The sequence below is a fragment of the Ochotona princeps genome, chromosome 6 (assembly GCF_030435755.1).
Source record: "Ochotona princeps isolate mOchPri1 chromosome 6, mOchPri1.hap1, whole genome shotgun sequence".
NCBI classification, from domain to species: domain Eukaryota; kingdom Metazoa; phylum Chordata; class Mammalia; order Lagomorpha; family Ochotonidae; genus Ochotona; species Ochotona princeps.
This window is the reverse complement of record NC_080837.1, coordinates 36,617,877-36,635,764: the sequence shown is the minus strand read 5'-3', so window position 1 is coordinate 36,635,764 and position 17,888 is coordinate 36,617,877. Positions and strand designations below refer to the sequence as shown.

General features: G+C 39.5%; 1 protein-coding gene across 19 annotated transcripts in view; it reads left to right on the top strand.

Annotated features, from left to right (window-relative positions):
• MGA (MAX dimerization protein MGA) overlaps window positions 1-16,918 on the top strand; it is a 115,114-nt gene extending 98,196 nt beyond the window's left edge. For 11 of the 19 annotated variants that reach the window (XM_058666026.1, XM_058666023.1, XM_058666032.1 and 8 more), the window contains 9 exons: window positions 250-543; window positions 723-2,173; window positions 6,006-6,136; window positions 8,532-8,583; window positions 10,917-11,123; window positions 12,742-12,853; window positions 13,133-13,363; window positions 14,323-14,499; window positions 15,333-16,918. In XM_058666026.1, coding sequence (XP_058522009.1) covers window positions 250-543; window positions 723-2,173; window positions 6,006-6,136; window positions 8,532-8,583; window positions 10,917-11,123; window positions 12,742-12,853; window positions 13,133-13,363; window positions 14,323-14,499; window positions 15,333-16,609 — 3,932 coding nt within the window. In that variant the 3' untranslated portion in view covers window positions 16,610-16,918. Of the gene's footprint in view, window positions 1-249; window positions 544-722; window positions 2,174-6,005; window positions 6,137-8,531; window positions 8,584-10,916; window positions 11,124-12,741; window positions 12,854-13,132; window positions 13,364-14,322; window positions 14,500-15,332 lie in introns of those variants that run through there. The other 8 variants (XM_058666030.1, XM_058666024.1, XM_058666022.1 and 5 more) reach the window with 4 other exon arrangements.
• The last annotated feature ends 970 nt before the right edge of the window (window positions 16,919-17,888 follow it).

Here is a 17,888-nt window from a genome sequence, read left to right as displayed (position 1 = left end):
CATCACCTGTTTAGATACACATCTTGGTAATTGATGCTTTTTAAAACTATTTTAAATATGAATATGCACAGAGTGAAAAGTAATTTGTTCTTAGCATAAATAGATATTATGAAGAGTGGGTTTTACCAATTTTTATGATTCACATTGAAGTCATTTGTAGTATCATCTGATCCTATGTCATAGTAGATTTTTTTCCTATGGTTGTTAAAGGGAAATTCTGATACTAGAATTCCATTTCCTGTTTTTCAGAAAATACCCCTCAGATTCAAGTGACTAATCCACACGTGTCTCCTAACACAGTGAAACGAACTGGACCTCGACTGTTGCTAATTCCGGTCCAGCAGGGTTCTCCTCCTGTGAGACCTGCTGTTCCAAACACACAGCTTCAGGGACAGCGGATGGTCCTACAACCAGTTAGGAGTCCAAGTGGAATGAATCTTTTCAGACACCCTAATGGGCAGATTGTCCAGCTCCTACCTTTACATCAGCTTCGGGGATCTAACATCCAGCCCAACTTGCAGCCTGTCATGTTTCGGAACCCAGGTACAAAATGGAAATCTTTCTGATGAGATTTTCTTTTTAAAAATCAGTTGGTCATATGCCATGTCAATACCCCTAGGTGATTATTTTTAGTGTCTTGGAGTACTTTTTCAAAAAGAAAAGCATACCTTTGAAGTTTAGATGTGGGTGATAGTGATTTCAAATTTTCTTTTTCTTACCAGGATCAGTGATGGGAATCCGATTACCTGCTCCTTCCAAACCTTCGGAGACTCCACCATCTTCTGCTTCATCCTCTACTTTCTCTGTTGTGAATCCTGTTATTCAGGCTGTTGGATCTTCCCCAGCAGTAAATGTTATCACTCAGGCACCATCAGTGCTTTCCTCTGGACCTAATTTTGTATCTCAGGCTGGCACATTGACCCTGAGAATTTCTCCTCCTGAACCACAAAGCTTTACAAATAAAACAGGATCAGAAACCAAAATAACCTATAGTTCAGGAGGGCAGCCGGTTGGTACAGCCAGTCTCATTCCTCTCCAGTCTGGTAGTTTTGCCTTGTTGCAGCTTCCAGGACAAAAGTCTGTTCCTAGTTCCATTCTTCAACATGTGGCTTCCCTTCAGATGAAGAAGGAACCCATGAATGCTGACCAAAAAGATGAAGCACATTCTGTAAAAAGAGAACCCGAAACTAAGAAGGTTCTGCAGTCTGAAGGAGAGGCTGTAGACTTTGAGGCTAATGAAATTAAGCAAAACTTAGCAGCTACTGCTGCCTCAGAAGAAACCCTGAATGATTCCTTGGAAGAAGGAGGTGCTCAAGTGGATGATGAATTGTTAACAGAAGCAGGTCCTGCAACTATGAAGTCTTCTGAGCACTCGTGTAGCACTGGGTCACGCGTAGAAGACTCTGAAGATATTAATGAACGTGGGACTAGGAATCATAGCATTTCCAAAGAAAAATCAAATCTTAAGAGGCAGTTTCAAAAGCTTAGAGACGTGAAGGTGGAGCAGCAGAAAGAATTTAACAATTTAGAGGGAAAGTTGAAAGAATTTCCAGTTGTCTCTAAGGAAGAAAATAAATGTGAATTATCAGGGAGCAGAGTTGTGGAACAGCAGTGTAATACACAGCCTGAGGCCAGTGAGAAGGAGTGTGGAGACTCTGTAGAGAAGGACAGTAGTAGGGAGAGATGGAGGAGACACTCGAAGGGCTCCTTTATCTGGAAGAATGCTGAAACATCACGAGAATGTAAGAAAGAGGCAGAGGAACAGTTAATTGAAGCAAAGACGTGTCAACAGAATTCAGATGTGTTTCAGCAAGCACAAGGCAACTCTGACTTACTTGCAAGAAATGCAACTGCTGAGAATGCCAGAGGTTTAAAAACTGAAGATGATTCTTGGACTAAGATTTCTAAGGCTGCAGCCTTCTCCATTGTTCCTCGGAGAGCTGTAAAAGGCAGCAGAGGGAACGGACGTGTCCAGGGTCACCTACAACTACGAGGAAAGCAGATACAACCAAAGCAAGCGAAGAAGGGTGGGAGAAGCAGTGCTGACTACCCTGTTTTGGATTTGCAAGAGGATGAGGAAGATGAAAATGAGAAAACTGATGATTCTGTTGATGAAATTGTGGATGTTGTTTCTGGCTACCAGAGTGAGGAGGTTGATGATGTAGAAAAGGTGGTGAGCTCATTTTTGTTGTGACTGAAACCTCAAGGATTTAACTGGCTTATTAGGGATAGTAGCTTTTTCAGAAGATCTTTAAGAGGCTCAGTGCACTAGTGTAGTGGTTAAATCCTTGCCTTGCATCCACTGGGATCCCATATGGATGCCGATTTATATCCTGGCTGCTCCACTTCTTATCCATCTCCCTGCTTACATTCTGGGAAAGCTTTGGACCCGTGTGGGAGACCTGGAAGAAGCTCCTGGTTCCTGACTTTGGATTGGCTCAGCTCTAGCTGTTGTAACCAGTTGGGGCGTGAACCAACAGATGGAAGATCTTTCTATCTCTCCATCTCTCTGTAAATCTACCTTTCCAAAAAGGAAAGAAAATAAATCTTAAAAAAAAAGAAAGGAAAGTAAAAAGACCTTTAGGACTTAATATATTCAGTTGGAGTGTGTAGTTAGGTTGTGATTAACATTTTAGTTTTAGGACTCCATTAATCAGATAAAATTTACTAAGCTTGTGTTACTTGCTGAGGCTTGTGTACCAGGTAAGCCAAGATTGAGTCCTTAGGGAATAAGTGTTGGAGAGTTTCTACCATGTTGGATTTTTAAAAATCACCAATCCACTATTCCCATGTAAGTCCTTGACTGTTTCTACATGAGTTGATTGTGGCTGACCTAATGGAAATAAGAAACAGAATGAATGACCTTAGATGTGAAAAACTCATCTGCCTGCATTTGGAGAAGTGTTTTATTTCTGGAGAAAAACTAAGAAATTCTATGTATCTGATATTTTAACACAATATTGCCTTAAATTGATTTTTTAAATTATCATTGAATATGTTTGTAGCATTTACATATGGGTACTTGAAAAGGTTTATAGAAAAATGAAATTAAAAAACAAGTTCACTTTGCAAAGAAGAACACCCAAAAAATCCATACATAGTTTTTGGATTTATTTTTACTTGTTTGAAAGGCAGTTAAGGAGGTGATCTTCCATCCCTTATGTTTCTCCCTGAATGGCTGCAGTGGCTATTGGTGGGTCATGTTGAACCTGGAAGCTTCTTCCATGTCTGCCACATGGTGCAGGGCCCAAGCACTTGGGCCACCATTTTTCACTGTCTCTTTTCCAGGCCATTTGCAGGGAACTGGATTCGAAGTAGAGCAGCTGAAACACAAACTGGCACCCATGTAGGAGGTGGGCATTGTAGGTAGCAGCTTTATCTGTTATGACAAATACTGCCCCTGTTGTCAACATTTTAGAATCTTAGTATTACAGAAGACCTTAGAAGATCTCTCTTGTGTTCTATCCTTCAAGTCTTTCTTTACTTTTGAGAGATAAATAATGAAGTCTTTGTTTGATCCTCTCTAGTAATGGGAAGGTTCACTGCCAATTATCATAAACAACAGATTTGTGCTTACAACTTGATCCAAGTTTCCCACACTGGTGGCAGGGGCCCAAGCACTTAGACCTTCATCTGCTGCTTTCCCAGGCACATTAGTGAGGAGCTGGATCAGAAGTGGACCAGCAGGAACTTGACCTGGCACCCATATCAGATGCCAACACTGCAAGCAGTGTCTTAATCCACTATTCCACAGCATTGGTGCCCTCCATGAACTTTAACAAGATGTCCCATCTGTGTAGACTTTGGCCATCATTCTTTGTAATCTTTTGCGTTTTTTCAATTTCTCCTTAAGTATTGCGGAGTTTATAGTTAAGGTTAAATTGAGTTAAGTGGCTGCATATTGTGAGAGCCAGTTAGAGAAACTTTTTCTGCAAAGGGCCAAATAGTATTTTAGACTACATAGACTAGATGATTCAGTTACTCTTATAGTGTAAAGCAGTTTTAAGTGATCTGTAAGTGAATGAACATTGCTGAGTTCTAGAACAAGTTGATTCATACAAGGTAATGTAGCCTGTTGTTTGTTGACCCGTATAATGTGAGATGTAACACATAAGGTGATGCAGCCAGCTGAGGGCCACATGGTGTCGCACTCCTTGAGCAGCAGTAGCAGTTGTGTGCATTGTGATGCAGCTGATCACTTTAGAATGTCAGTTCCTTGGGTTTCATTCAGCCTCTGTGTTAGCTGGTTATACAGATAAAAATTTTAAAATGAATATTTTCAAGCTCTAATGTTTATTTTTAAAGATCTATTCATTTTTATTGGAAAGGCAGATATACAGAGAGAGACACAGAGAAAGATCTTTCATCTGCTGGTTCACTCCCCCAAATGGCTGCAACAACTGGAGCTGAACTAGTCCAAAGCCAGGAGCGGCGTCCAAGTCCCCATCTGGCTTGCCCAGGCCGCAGGCAGGGAGCTGGATCAGAAGAGGGGCAGTCGGGACACAAACCAGCACCTATATGGGCTGCCAGCACATGCAGGCAAGAGATTAGCCAATTGAGCTATCCTGCTAGCCTCTGTTAGTTACCTCTGTTAGTTACCTCTGTATTTCAGTTGTTTGTGAGGATCTAGCTCTAAAAGTTAAATGATTCCGTGTGTGTTTGCTTCGTATACTCTGAGTAATGTCTTTCATGGACCAATATCTATAGATAGCTAAGGAATGCATGAGTATGGGAGTTAAATATTGAGGATTATTGTGCTGTTTGCAGAATCTCCCATTGTAAGTCAACCCAGATAAATGTCAATCAAAAATAGCAATCCACTTTTAAAGCCAGTGAAGACTGTTTCTGTGTAGAACTGACTTAATAAAACTTTAGAGTGTGACATTGCTTATATTAAATTATTTCTAAAATTTAAATTCTACATTGCATTTGTGCACATTGACCCATACTCATGTTATACTTATACTTGTGATTAGCATTGCATAGGAACAGAGAAGAAAGTTGTGACTGGCTGTTTCAATGTGAATTTTGCATTGTGAAGGTTGTGTGATCTAATTTGTGAGGATGCACTAGGCAGACCCTCATCAGTTGGTATTGTAGAGCATGAACTTATGTTATTGATTCTTTGGGTTCTTTTTTGTGGCTCCACATTGATTTTACTTCCTAGAGTTAATTTTAATGTATGCTTTAAACTTAACATACCTTGTTCAAAATATGCTTAAATTATAAGGGTGTGGAAACTAAATGTTAGTCTGTGTTTGGTGTCTGTTGGCCTTGTGGAGCCTATAATTTGGAGGTAAATAATTTTTCCAACAAATTTAAGCATAGAATTAGTAAGATGTTTGGCATGCTTCATTTTGAGTTATGCCTCTCTGTGCTGTGCATACGGTGCAGTTACAGAAGATAGAACCCTAGTTTAGTTCTATCTGAAATTCTCTTGCTACATAAAGGGATTGACTCCCCTTACTAAGTCAACAGTTCTGAGTTTCTCAGAAGCTCTCATTCTGTGAGGCTGAGGGACTATCAAAGCTAAAAGAGACTGTTTTCGTTTTTTCCTTGTGTATGTTTAATATGTGTATTCATTTCTAGGAATCTATAACAGTGTTAGTCATGAAGCCCCCTTAAAACAGAGCCTGAATTTTTCCCCTTTCTGCCTTCTCCCTCACTGATTTTTTTATTTACAGTCATGTGATCTTGAGGCTGTAAAGCTTTAGTATATTCAATACCTATGTTTTGTCCTCTAAAAAACACTGAAGCAACCTTGCAGTGGGGCACTCTGTTGAATCTAATGATGAGTAAGGTCTGTTTAATGCATACCTAGGACTTAAGTGTAGTTCTAGATTGTTGCTAATTTCTTTTTAAATGAGTAGTAAGCATAGGATTTTGTCAGTACTGCTGGTACTCAATGTTTGGCACTAATCTTTTACAAGAGGAACATGTAGTTGAACAGTTCAGGTATGCTTACCTCCCAATTAATTACTTAATATTGCAATGATGTGTTTCAGAGTAACTCTGTAGAATGCATTGAGGAAGATGAGGAACAGGTGGACATTGAGACCATAGAAGAGCTTCCACAAGAAGTTAGTGTTGTCCACAAGAAGACCACAGCTACTCATCCACAGTCATCCAAACAGCCGTAAGTTTTACTGCTTTTAGAATTGTTTTTGTTTCTTTGTAGTCGAAAACAAAACTGTTCTGTTTAGGAGCTTGGGGTAACTGACTTAGTTCTTCTGTTAGTCTTTTTTTCTTGGCATGATCATTCTCTTAAGTAGTATGTAAATATGAATAATATGTGCTTCTGGAGCCTGATACACTTAACGTTAAATAGTGGATTTACTAGTTTGTAGATATTTAACCTTGGCATATTTTTACTCTCTGCATCTCTGATTCTTTACTGATGAAATAAGGAAAATATCTCCTTTGAAAATGTTCGATGATAAATCCAACTTGCATAACTGACATAGTCCAGTGATAAATCTAACTAGCATAACTGACATACTCTGCTCAGCAAAGGTTAATTCCTTTATCTTTTTAAAGTTTTTTTTTCTCAAGGCTTTATTTGTTGTTTGTCTAAAGACTTATTTATCTTTATTGGAATGGCAGACATAAAGAGATAGATTTTCTGTCTGCTGGTTCACTCCCCAAGTGGTCACAACAGTCAGTTCAGGGCTGGAACTGAGCAGGAGCCAGGAGCTGCTTCTGGGTCTCTCGTGTCGGTATAGGGTCCTAACGCCTTGGACCATCCTCTGCTGCTTTCCCAGGTGACAAAACAGGGAGCTAAATGGGAAGTGGAGCAGATGGGACATGAATCAGCACCCATATAGGATCCCAGTGTTTGCAAGGCGAGAATTTAGCCACTGAACTATTGTACCAAGTCCCAGGTCAATCTTTTAAAAAGAGAAAGAAAGAAAACTGGCTACTCTCAGCATCAGCTGGCAGAAGCTGGCACAGGGGGCTAATTCTGTCAAGGTAAACCACAGAACCACCTGGAGAGTGCATAATCCAGGAGTGGGAATAGCCTGGGAGGGAAATAGTGGACTCCTTCTTCTTGGATTACCACTCCCACAGGAAGGCACGAAAACTAGGGGGTAGCTAGACAGAAAGGCACCCAACAACATCCGTGAGGGCTGGAGAGTTGGGCTGGTTAGATGCAACTAAGCTTTAATACCCATTGACATATATGAGAGCCGAATGGGATGTGGGGCAGACTGAACTACTGCTACACATACTGGCAAACCAGGATAGGGGGCGGGCCTGGTGGGGATTATTATGGGTCGCTCCAACTAGGCTGCAGCTCCCACTGGTTTGTGTGAGGGCCGAGTGTGTGTGCTGGGCAGAATCAGGCTGAACTGCAACACTCATTGGTTTGCGTGGAAGACGGCACTGGAAGCAGGGCTGACCCAGCAATTGCAGCCAGCAGCTGATTGGAGCAGTGGACTGTGCCGGGCCCTGTACTTGCTAGTAGACTTGCTAGTAGATACAAGAATCTGGTCTGGGAACACCTCAGACAAAGTTTCTTTGGGGATCACTGCAATCAAACTGCCGGACTCAGAACCCTAACCATGAAAAGACAGAGGACAGAACAGGTCGATCAACCACCTCAGCCATATGTTGGCTGTGAAAAATTGGGCAAGTGGAGACTCTGAGATGGACTATGTCAATAATTGTTTCTGTCTCCCCACCCTTTCTGTCTTTCAGATCTTTTTAAAGATAATTAAGTCTTTAGTTGCAATGTGTTCCTTTTGTAATTTGTATTTTTTGTGTTTGCTTATTTCTATCAATGGGGCATTTTCTCCATTCATCGATTTCTTCAGTCATTCAATACAATTTTGTAAAGGATTTATTTATTTCAATTGCCAAGTTAGAGAGAGATCTTCCATTTGCTGGATCACTCCCCATATGGTCACAATGGCCAGAGCTGAACCGATCTGAAGCCAGGAACTGAGAGCTTCTTCCTGGCCTCCGATATGGGAGCACGTTCCCAAGTACTTAGTCCATCCTCTGCTGCTTTTCCAGGCCACAGTCAGGGAGCTGGATTGGAAGTGGAACACCCGGGTCTTGAACCAGTGCCCATGTGGGATGCCAGTGCTGTAGGCAGAGGATTAGCGTGCCATGCTACTATACTGGCCACTCAGTACAATTTTATGAGAGCTGCAAGGTTTTCATTAGACATATACCAGAGAGTTTTTTTTCCTGTTACTTTTATAAATGGTATGTTTCATATTACATTTTTTGTTTGTTGCTGTTGCTAAAGAACTCGGTTTTGGTAGACAAAACCCAGTAAGTTCAGTAATATTGCTGATGCCAATTTTGATTAGTTTAAGGATTTTAAGTTCATCTAAGCTTAACTGGTAGGTAACCCAAGTAGCCTAAACATAATTTTGGACTAAAGAAAATAAATAGTCCTCTTTCATAATCCTTAGACTGCTCAGCAGTGATAATGATGCTTCCTCAGCTTTCATTGCTGTTCTACTTCAGAATTAATGATAACTGAATTTCAGTAAGATATTAAAAATTATGTCTTTATCTAGGTGCCGTACTACTATCTCTGCAGATGACAAACCTGGTGAACGGAGTCGAAAGGTATTTAGAATATATTTAATAAGTATCCATTTAATAAATTGAAAACATTTGTTGTAGGGTTAAAACAACATTGGGTGTATCAACATTGTCTACCGACACAGTCTTCCTAACCCCTCTTCAGTGGTTTTTTTGTTTGTTTTCTCAATGAGTTAATGTAATCAACTGTTACCTTTTAGGAAATTTTTCCTTAATGTGGTTTTTATCTTTTTTTTTTTTTTTTTTTTTTTTTTTTAAGATTTTAATTCATTTTAAAGGCAGGTTTGCAGAGAGAAGGAGAGACTGATTTTCTGTCTGCTGGTTCACTCCCCAGATAGCCACAGTGGCCAGAGCTGAGAGAATCAGAAGCCAGGAGCCAGGTGTTCCTTCAGGTCTCCTACAAGGGTGCAGATCCCAAAGGCTTTGGGCCATCTTTCTGCTATCTTTTAGGGTGTACATTGGCAGGAAACTGGAATAGGGAGCAAAGCAGGGACTTTAAGCCAGTAACTCCCAGTGTGGAATGCTGGTGTTGCTAGTGATGTCTTAACCAGTTGACCAAATTGATGTCCTGTCTATGTACAGAAATTATTAACTTGCAGATGCTTGTGATATTTTGCTCTAAACCTCATACTGATTTGCTGTCCATTTTTTAAAATTCTGTCACTGTTATTGTACACAATTTTTGAAAGATCAAGGCTTTATGTGAGAGTTTTTACATAGTATTAGGGTTATAATAAAGACAAAGGCTTTCCGAAAAGTGACAATTGGAAATACAAGAGGAAAAAAAAAAAATCACAAAGCCAGTTTTAAAAGTTAGAAGTTATTATTGCTTTGTGTCATTAATGTTCAGAATGCATTATTGTGTAGCTACTGTTAATGATTTTTAATAGCCTATGAATAAAATATAGATGACTTAATCTTGCAAAATGAGTACATGCAAATAGCAAAAGGTGAGAAGAAAGAATAAGTGATGCCTATGTTGATATCCTCATTTTGCAAATTTAGAAAGCAAGGTAAGGGCCTGGTGCAGTGGCCTAGTGGCTAAAGTCTTTGCCTTGAATGAGCCAGGATCCCATATGGGCACCGGTTCTGGTCCCAGTGGCACCGTTTCCCAGCCAGCTCCCTGCTTGTGGCCTGGGAAAAGCAGTCGAGGATGGCCCAAGGCCTTGGGTTCCTGAATCCGTGTGGGAGACCTGGAGGAAGTTCCTGGCTCCTGGCTTCGGATTGGCTCAGCACCAGCCTTTGGGGCCACTTGGGGAGTGAATCATTGGACGGAGGATCTTCCCTCTGTCTCTCCTCATCTCTGTATATCTGACTTTGTAATTAAAAAAAATAAATAAATCTTTAAAAGGCAAGGTAAAATGTTGATGGAATGATCAATTAAGATAAAGTGATACTCAGATTGCTAAGAGATAGTAGAACTAAATTGTTATTAGGTAGATGGTGTGGCAAGATGTGAACAATATACATTCTCCTTATAGCAAGAAGTCAGTAGATAGCATTGAAATTGAAAAAGAATTGAAGAATTAGCTTACATTATCACTTTTTATTTGTGTTATAGATTTAAGACCTGAAAGATAGTACTGAAAGAATCAAGAAGTGGTTGTTTCTGGGGTCTGGTTATAGGTTCAGAGTGTAGTTGGATTTCCTAAAACTCTTCGTTATTTTAAACTCTGTCAGCTGTACATGTTTGGGGAAGCCTAAGGCATGTAAGAATCTGTTTCCTGGAAAAGTACAAAGTTTTAACTGCTTAGTCATAAATGCTATGGAGGATTGTGTAGAAGGAAAAAAGAGTAATTCAGATACAAGCAAAAACCTATGTGTGTGGTCAGGGCGGTGTGGGGTTGCACAGTATGTTTGGGAATTTCTGCAAGTTAGGAATGACTGAAAAAAGGAATGGTATACAAGAATGTTGACCCTTTACCAAAATTTGAAGAAGTGTTAACAGTATTGAAATTTTTCTTTATGATGTATGTGTTCCACTAAGTAAGATTTTTTTTTCATGTAGTCTGTGTTGTGGAAACAAATTGTAGTAGTAATAAATTATATGATAAGCTTTTCTAGATCTCCTAATACAGGTGCTCCTCCTCATAATCTTTCCCTCCTTCTTCTGTTGAAAACCACAAAATGCGATTTGGGAAATAATTTCAGTATATCAGCATGTATTGAGATTTCAAAGTTGGTATTATTGATATTTGGAGGAAGGATAGACTAGTAGTAAAATGACCATTAAGAGACTCTTGAAACAGTCCAGACAGAAGATGATGTGTGCCTGAGTTACAGGCAGTACCATTTAAGGTGGAGAAAGAGGACTGGTTTATCTGAAATATATTTAGAAATCAGTCTTTCTTGGACAGGCTCCGTCAGCTCCTCTCAAACCGAAAACTGATTACTGGAGTGAAAAACTACAGAAAGAAGCTGAAGCTTTTGCTTATTACCGCCGGACACACACTGCCAATGAGCGGCGGCGACGTGGAGAGATGAGGGAGCTCTTTGAGAAATTGAAGATGACATTAGGATTACTTCATTCTTCAAAAGTTTCTAAAAGTCTCATACTTACTCGGGTAAGTATTTTATATAAGCTACTTTTCTACTAAGAATCTGACAGATATAGTAAGAAAAGAAATTGGTTGCCATAGAAAGGGGATGGGAGTAGAGCTATGTGGACATATAACAGTTGAATGTGGACTAGTGAATGCCCATGAATTGTCTCAGGAAAAATGACTGTGATGAGTCAGAGTAGCTTTTTGTTGAAAATCACATTGTTAGTAGAGATAATCTTCTTCCTAGTTGTCAGAATTCTCTTTAGCAGTGTGTACTATATCTGCATTTAAAAAGAAAAAAAAGATTTATTTATTTATTTATTTATTTATTTATTTATTTATTTATTTATTTATTTATTTATTTAAAAATCAAAATCCACTGGTTCACTTTCCCAAGGACCTCAACAACCAGGGCCTGGCCAGGCTGAAGCCAGGAGTCTGGAAACCCATCTAGGTCTCCCACATGGTTGGCAGGAACCCAAATGCTTGAGATGTCTTCTGCTTTCCTAGATATATTAGCAGGAAGTTGGATCCAAAGTGACACAGTATGGATTTGTTTGATCCTTGTAAATGGGATGCTGGCATTGCACGCTATGATGTGTTTTTAAGATTTGTTTTTATTGGAAAGGCAGATTTACAGAGAAAGAAAGATCTTCCATTTGCTGCTTCATTCCCAAGATGGCCACAACGGCTAGAGTTGAGCCAGTTTGAATTCAGGAGCCAGGAGTCTCCTCTGGGTCTGCAGTATTGGTGCAGGGGTCCAGTGACTTGGTGCATCTTCCACTGCTTTCCCAGGCCATTATCTGAGAACTGGATCTGAGTGGAGCATCCAGGACATGAACTGATGCCTGTATGGATGTTGGCACTTGTAGGAGGAGGATTAGCCCGTTCTGCCACTGCATCACATCAGTCTGTTTATCACATTGTAAAACAGAGTATAAGTGGTATTTTAACTTACTTGATAGTTGACAGGTTTTGTTGTTAAGATTTGTTTGTTTAAACGAGGAGAGTTAGAGTCCTTTCATCACTGACTGTCTTGCCCAGATGCCTGCATCAGCTAGGTATAGACCTGACCAAAGCCAGAAGCTAGGACTTCCCTCCCAGTCTCCTACCTACGTGGCAGGGTTCTAAGTACTTGCTCTGTTTGCCTTTCATGGACATTAGCTGGATGCTGGAACGGAAGCAGTGTATTTAGCACTCTGCTCTGGGGTTCTGGTGACAGCTGTCCATGGGACCAAAATAACAACTTAGTTGACAGTTATTACAAAAGAAGATCTGAGATATTCAGGCTGGCGAAGTTCTAACTGTATGCATAAGTTCTTAGGTAGTTTTATTTGAATTGCTACTATTCTACTTAAATAAGTAGAAGTTGGAGAAGTTTGGATAAACATTCGTATCTGTTTAGAGCAAAGTTATGTCAACCAGATTTTACTTATACTAAGAGATGATTTTAAAGTTGCTTAATAAAACCTGTGTTTGAGTTTTGTAACAAAAAGTAATTTCTGAAACATCAATATTGTTTTACTTAGTATTATGAAATTTTCTAAAAATTTATTCCTTTTATTAAAGAAATTATGTAGACTTTTCCTATTTTTAGGAAAGAATGAGTTAATTTGACCTCATATTATTTCTGTTCTAGGCCTTCAGTGAAATTCAGGGACTAACCGATCAGGCAGACAAATTGATAGGACAGAAAAATCTCCTTACCCGAAAACGGAATATTCTGATACGGAAAGTATCATCGCTTTCAGGTGAGATGTGTAAATTATCTATGCTAAAGAGCTTAATAATTTTAGCCAGAAAAATGTCTAAGTAGACCATTTTATTACAGTTAGGATAAGACTGGAATCCCAGAGTTTTCAGCAGTTACCTTTTGACTGGGTGGGACATTTCCTTTAGACTATAATCACTCATGCCTTCCATAGTTTTGGGAAATATAGTTAAGTCAACTGGACTTGAGTTGACTCTTATTTCTCATTGTTATGTGGAGTCATGCAAAGAGTGATCATTAATTTCTTATCTACCTGTAGGTAAGACAGAGGAAGTGGTCCTGAAGAAGCTAGAGTATATTTATGCAAAACAACAAGCACTAGAGACACAAAAGAGAAAAAAGAAGATGGGATCAGATGAGTTTGATGTGTCTCCCAGAATTAACAATCAGCAGGAAGGATCTTCTACATCTGTAGATCTTGGACAGATGTTTATAAATAACAAGAGGGGAAAACCTTTGATTCTTTCCAGAAAAAAAGACCAGGCCACAGGTAGGAGGGACATTCTTTGCTTTTCTTGATACAGGCAAGCATCAGTTTAGTTTAGTGGATTGAACATCTCTTGGCCATAATTTTAGCTCTGATTAAATAAATCAAAGATAAGCTGTAAGAAAAGAATTTACCATATATTGGTTTATTGCTGTATACTCAAGCAAATCCTGAGACATTACTAATCATGATAACATATAAGTCCTATTTCTGATAGCAATCTAGGTCACATTTTTAGTATTTATTTAAGCTGCCATTTTTATTGCTTTGTATGTGAACGTTTGATTTCCACATGCTTCTGGTAATTGAGGAAATATGGGTGTCGCTAAGGCAAATAAATTGGAAATTTTAAAGAAAAAGTAATTTTGTTGAGTTAGGCTCTTTTTCATCAGATCACCTGTTGATGTATTGTTTTTAAGGAGGCTATGTAATTTTATGCGACTTGCTTGTATTAGAGAAGCACATACCTGGTTTTTACTCTCAGTCTAGTGTATAAATTTAAAAATCTGGTTTGTTATATGAAATTAAGATAGCGATGGGTACTAAAACATGAGTTAAAGATTTCAAAAAGCAAATTTTATTACCATTAACTAGTTAAATAGCCGTTTATTCTTTCCCCTCATTTCACGGGTGAGAAGCCTGAAGCCTGGAAACTTAATTTGCTAGAGGTATATAGATAGGAAAGGAAGCCCAGGGATGGAATTCTGTATATGTCGTCCTCATTCACTAACAGACTTCTAGAAGACTCTAAAAGCTCTGTTCCTTGAAAAGTTAATTATCTTCCTTACTCATTGAAATGTGATTCAGACAAGTGAATTTTGTTCCCCTACTAAACTTGAAATTTACTTTTTTTCCTTTTTAAGTAAGAATGTGGTAGTATGTACATTCCTGGACTGTTGAGTTTGACTCCGAACTAATTGAAGGTCTCAAATTCCGTAACTGGGTTTTTATTTTCCTTTTAGAAAATGCCTCACCTTCTAACTCCCCACACTCCTCTGCAAACCTCGTGATGACTCCTCAAGGACAACTGCTCACATTGAAAGGCCCCATGTTCCCGGGACCAGTGGTAACTGTCTCTCCTGCTCTCTTGGAAGCTGAGCTAAAGCCTCAGCTTCCCAACAGTGATGTAGCTCAGTCAGGTATGTTGTGAAGTGTGGTCTTCTTGGAGTCTCCCTGTGACAGAGAAAGCCTTTGAATCTGAGCTGGGACGATCCAGAGCTGTTAGATTGGCATTTGCTTTGTAATAAATGAGCTGTTGTCTGCATTGGGATGTTTTACTTGGGAGGGGAAACTGTTAGATCCTACTATTGCTAATCCTGAGAAGAATCAAAAAGTCAAAGTGAAAGGAAGATGTTGAGGAATCATTGGTTTATTTCTTGGTGTTGATAAATACTTACCAGTTTTCTGGTGTACTCTGAAATGGTAAACTCCACAGTTACCAGGATTCACTTTGAGTATCATTGTTTTGGGAGGGTAAGTATAAAGTTAAAAAGGAAGTCTTTTTAACGATTTAGATCCAGGCCCCTAATTCTCTGTTAAGATGAAAAGAGTATCCTTACTAATGTTAAGTCCCCCTTACTTTGTTGCTAGCCACAGTTCTTTTGTCTTTGCTTGGTACCCTCATTGGAGGACTTCTCTCTGTTCATTGGCCTTTATTTTCCACTCAGTGGGACAATGATTGGGGTAAAGAGAATCAAGATGCATTTCTGCCTCTGCACAAGAATTAATTTAGGGAGAAGTAAAATGAGTTCAATATGGTGGAATAGCAAATAATTTTGGTTGAATTTTTCTTGTGTATTGGTATTTTTTTCATCTTGATGAAAGTAGACTGGTGAAGATAGTCATTTGGTATGGTTTTATATATATATATGAAACCATATATATATATATATATATATATATGTATATAAAGGTTCGGGTGTCCACCAATATGTATCTTAAGTGAGATTTTTCTGTAATTTTTATTTTTCAGAAAATGATGACTTATTTATGATGCCACGAATTGTTAATGTGACGTCACTGGCCACAGAAGGAGATTTGGTAGATATGAATGGCTCTAAATATCACCGTGAAGTTGCTGATAGCAAGCCACTCGACCACCTGAAAGATTCTGTCAGGAATGAAGATAACTCCTTAGACGATTTGAGTAGAATCTCTTCCAAAGGAAATCATAGAGATGGCAGAATGGTATTGAGTCCAACGCAGGTTTTTCTGACAAATAAAGATTCTGGTTTTCCACAAATAGTTGACATTTCCAATGCGCAGGAAGTTCAGGAGTACTTACCTAAAAAGAATTCTGGTGACATAAGAGGAATTCACTGTAAATGGAAAGAGAATGAATCAAGAGGAGAGAGATTAAAGTTAAAGGAGTCTCCATTTTGTAAGTTAAAGATGAAAGAGCTAAAGGACTCCAGCATAGAGATGGAGCTGAGGAAAGTAGCATCAGCCATAGAGGAGGCAGAACTGGATTCTGGTGAACTGCTCACAAACCTGGAAGATGAGGATGATACTGATGAGACACTGACATCACTGCTCAATGAGATTGCCTACCTTAATCAGCAACTAAATGATGACTCTGTTGCTATGGCTGAATTGCCCAGCTCTGTGGATACGGAGTTCTCAGGGGATGCTCGGCGGGCTTTTGTCAGTAAATTTCCTGCAAACAGAGCAACTTTCCAGGTTGGCCACTTTGGGCCTAGTTTGAAAGAGTTACCTGATGTGCAAGGAGAGAGCGACTCCATAAGTCCTCTCCTCTTGCATTTGGAAGAGGATGACTTTTCTGAGAGTGAAAAACAACTTGCAGAACCAGCTTCTGAGCCAGATGTCCTGAAGATTGTTATTGACTCTGAAATAAAGGAATCCCTCCTTTCTCACAGGAAGGCTAGTGACGGAGGAAAGAATACTTCTGGCCTTGCTGCAGAGTCTGAGAGTATATCCTCACCCCCAATCCTGCATATGAAGGCTGGCCTGGAGAACAGCAGCAGTACGGACACTTTGTGGAGGCCTATGCCAAAGTTGGCCCCTTTAGGTTTAAAAGTAGCTAATCCTTCTAATGATGGAGATGGTCAAAGTCCAAAGGTGATGCCTTGTTTGGCACCTGTAGCTGCCAAAGTTGGGTCAGTTGGAAATAAAATGAACCTAACAGGGAGTGACCAGGAAGGCCGGGAGAGCAAAGTGATGCCAACATTGGCACCTGTTGTGACTAAATTGGGCAACTCTGGAGCCTCCCCAGCTTCTGCAGGGAAATGAGAGTGTTTATCTTCAAGCAGAAGCCAGGTTGTAAGGGGAAACTGAGTCTCACTTTTCTCTGCAGGCATCTGTTTATTTGTCATAGAATAGTGATTCTTTCATGATGCAGTGAATGACAAAGAGGGTAGGGTGCTGACCCTGGTGTAAGAAATATGAAGAAATTCAGATCATGTTATTTGTGTTACCTCACTTGTGGTGCTGGGTCCCCTCATGCTAAGATCCATTATTGAACTTGAGGTGCCCACTTGCCCAAGGAAGTCCTAACAAGATTTTGGCTCCATAGTGATTCCTAGTCCTCTCTGATCTGCCCCCCCAGCCTTTCCCCTCTGTTCCCATCCCCCCCGCCCAAGAAAAAAAGCTGCTTGAGACTGGATTATTATGGGCTGAACTGTAGCTGATAGCTGTCATGTCAAGTCTGAATTCTAAGGAATGTAATGCACTTGTGTAAAAGGATCCAGAAGAGATCATTTTCAGGTGTTTCTCAAAAGGGCAAGAAAAAAAAAAAATAGGACAAGAGAGGGTGATTATAATGGAATACCAAAGTGAAGAAACTTGTATCATTCAGCAAAAATTTTCCCTTTCATCTCTCAAGTAGCTTCTATTCCCTTACTTTTTCTATCAGAATTATAAATTCAAGCTTTCTGGTAAAGTAGGATTACTTTTAACTTTTATTACTAAGGTAACTACTTTGGGATGTTAAAACAACATTCTCCCTGTTATCTTGGTGTAGGTTGAAAAGATCATTTACCATGCCAGGAATCTGTGCTGGATAATATGTATTTTGGAAGTAGGCATAGGAGGGGCCCTCTCTGCCTTTCACAAATCATGTTATTCAAGAGACAGCTAAAATTAATCTTTTCTCGCCAGACCAGACAGTGGCCAAAACAAACAAAAAATTGTGGGGCCAGATTTTTCTTGAGTCAAACCAGTCTCCTGGTGCTTGAAGGTTTCATGCACAGGATGCAAAGAAAAGTCACAGTCAGCACTCTTTACCAGGGAAATAAGGCAGTATTTGAATCACAAGATATATTTTTTATCTGTAACCATGGATTCAGTGAAATATAGAGCTTTTTCATTCATTAGCTGTCACGGTGTGAAGGACTGACAGCCTGTAAAGATAAAAGATATTTATATTTTTGTATAGTTGTTTTCATAGATTTCTCAAAGGCTGACGTTTTCAACCTAGAAGATGATGAGATTTGTACTGAGTATAGAAATGTTTCCTATCTAGTTTGTAAATAATCATGGTGCACTTGAGGGGTCTCTTGGAAACTCCTAG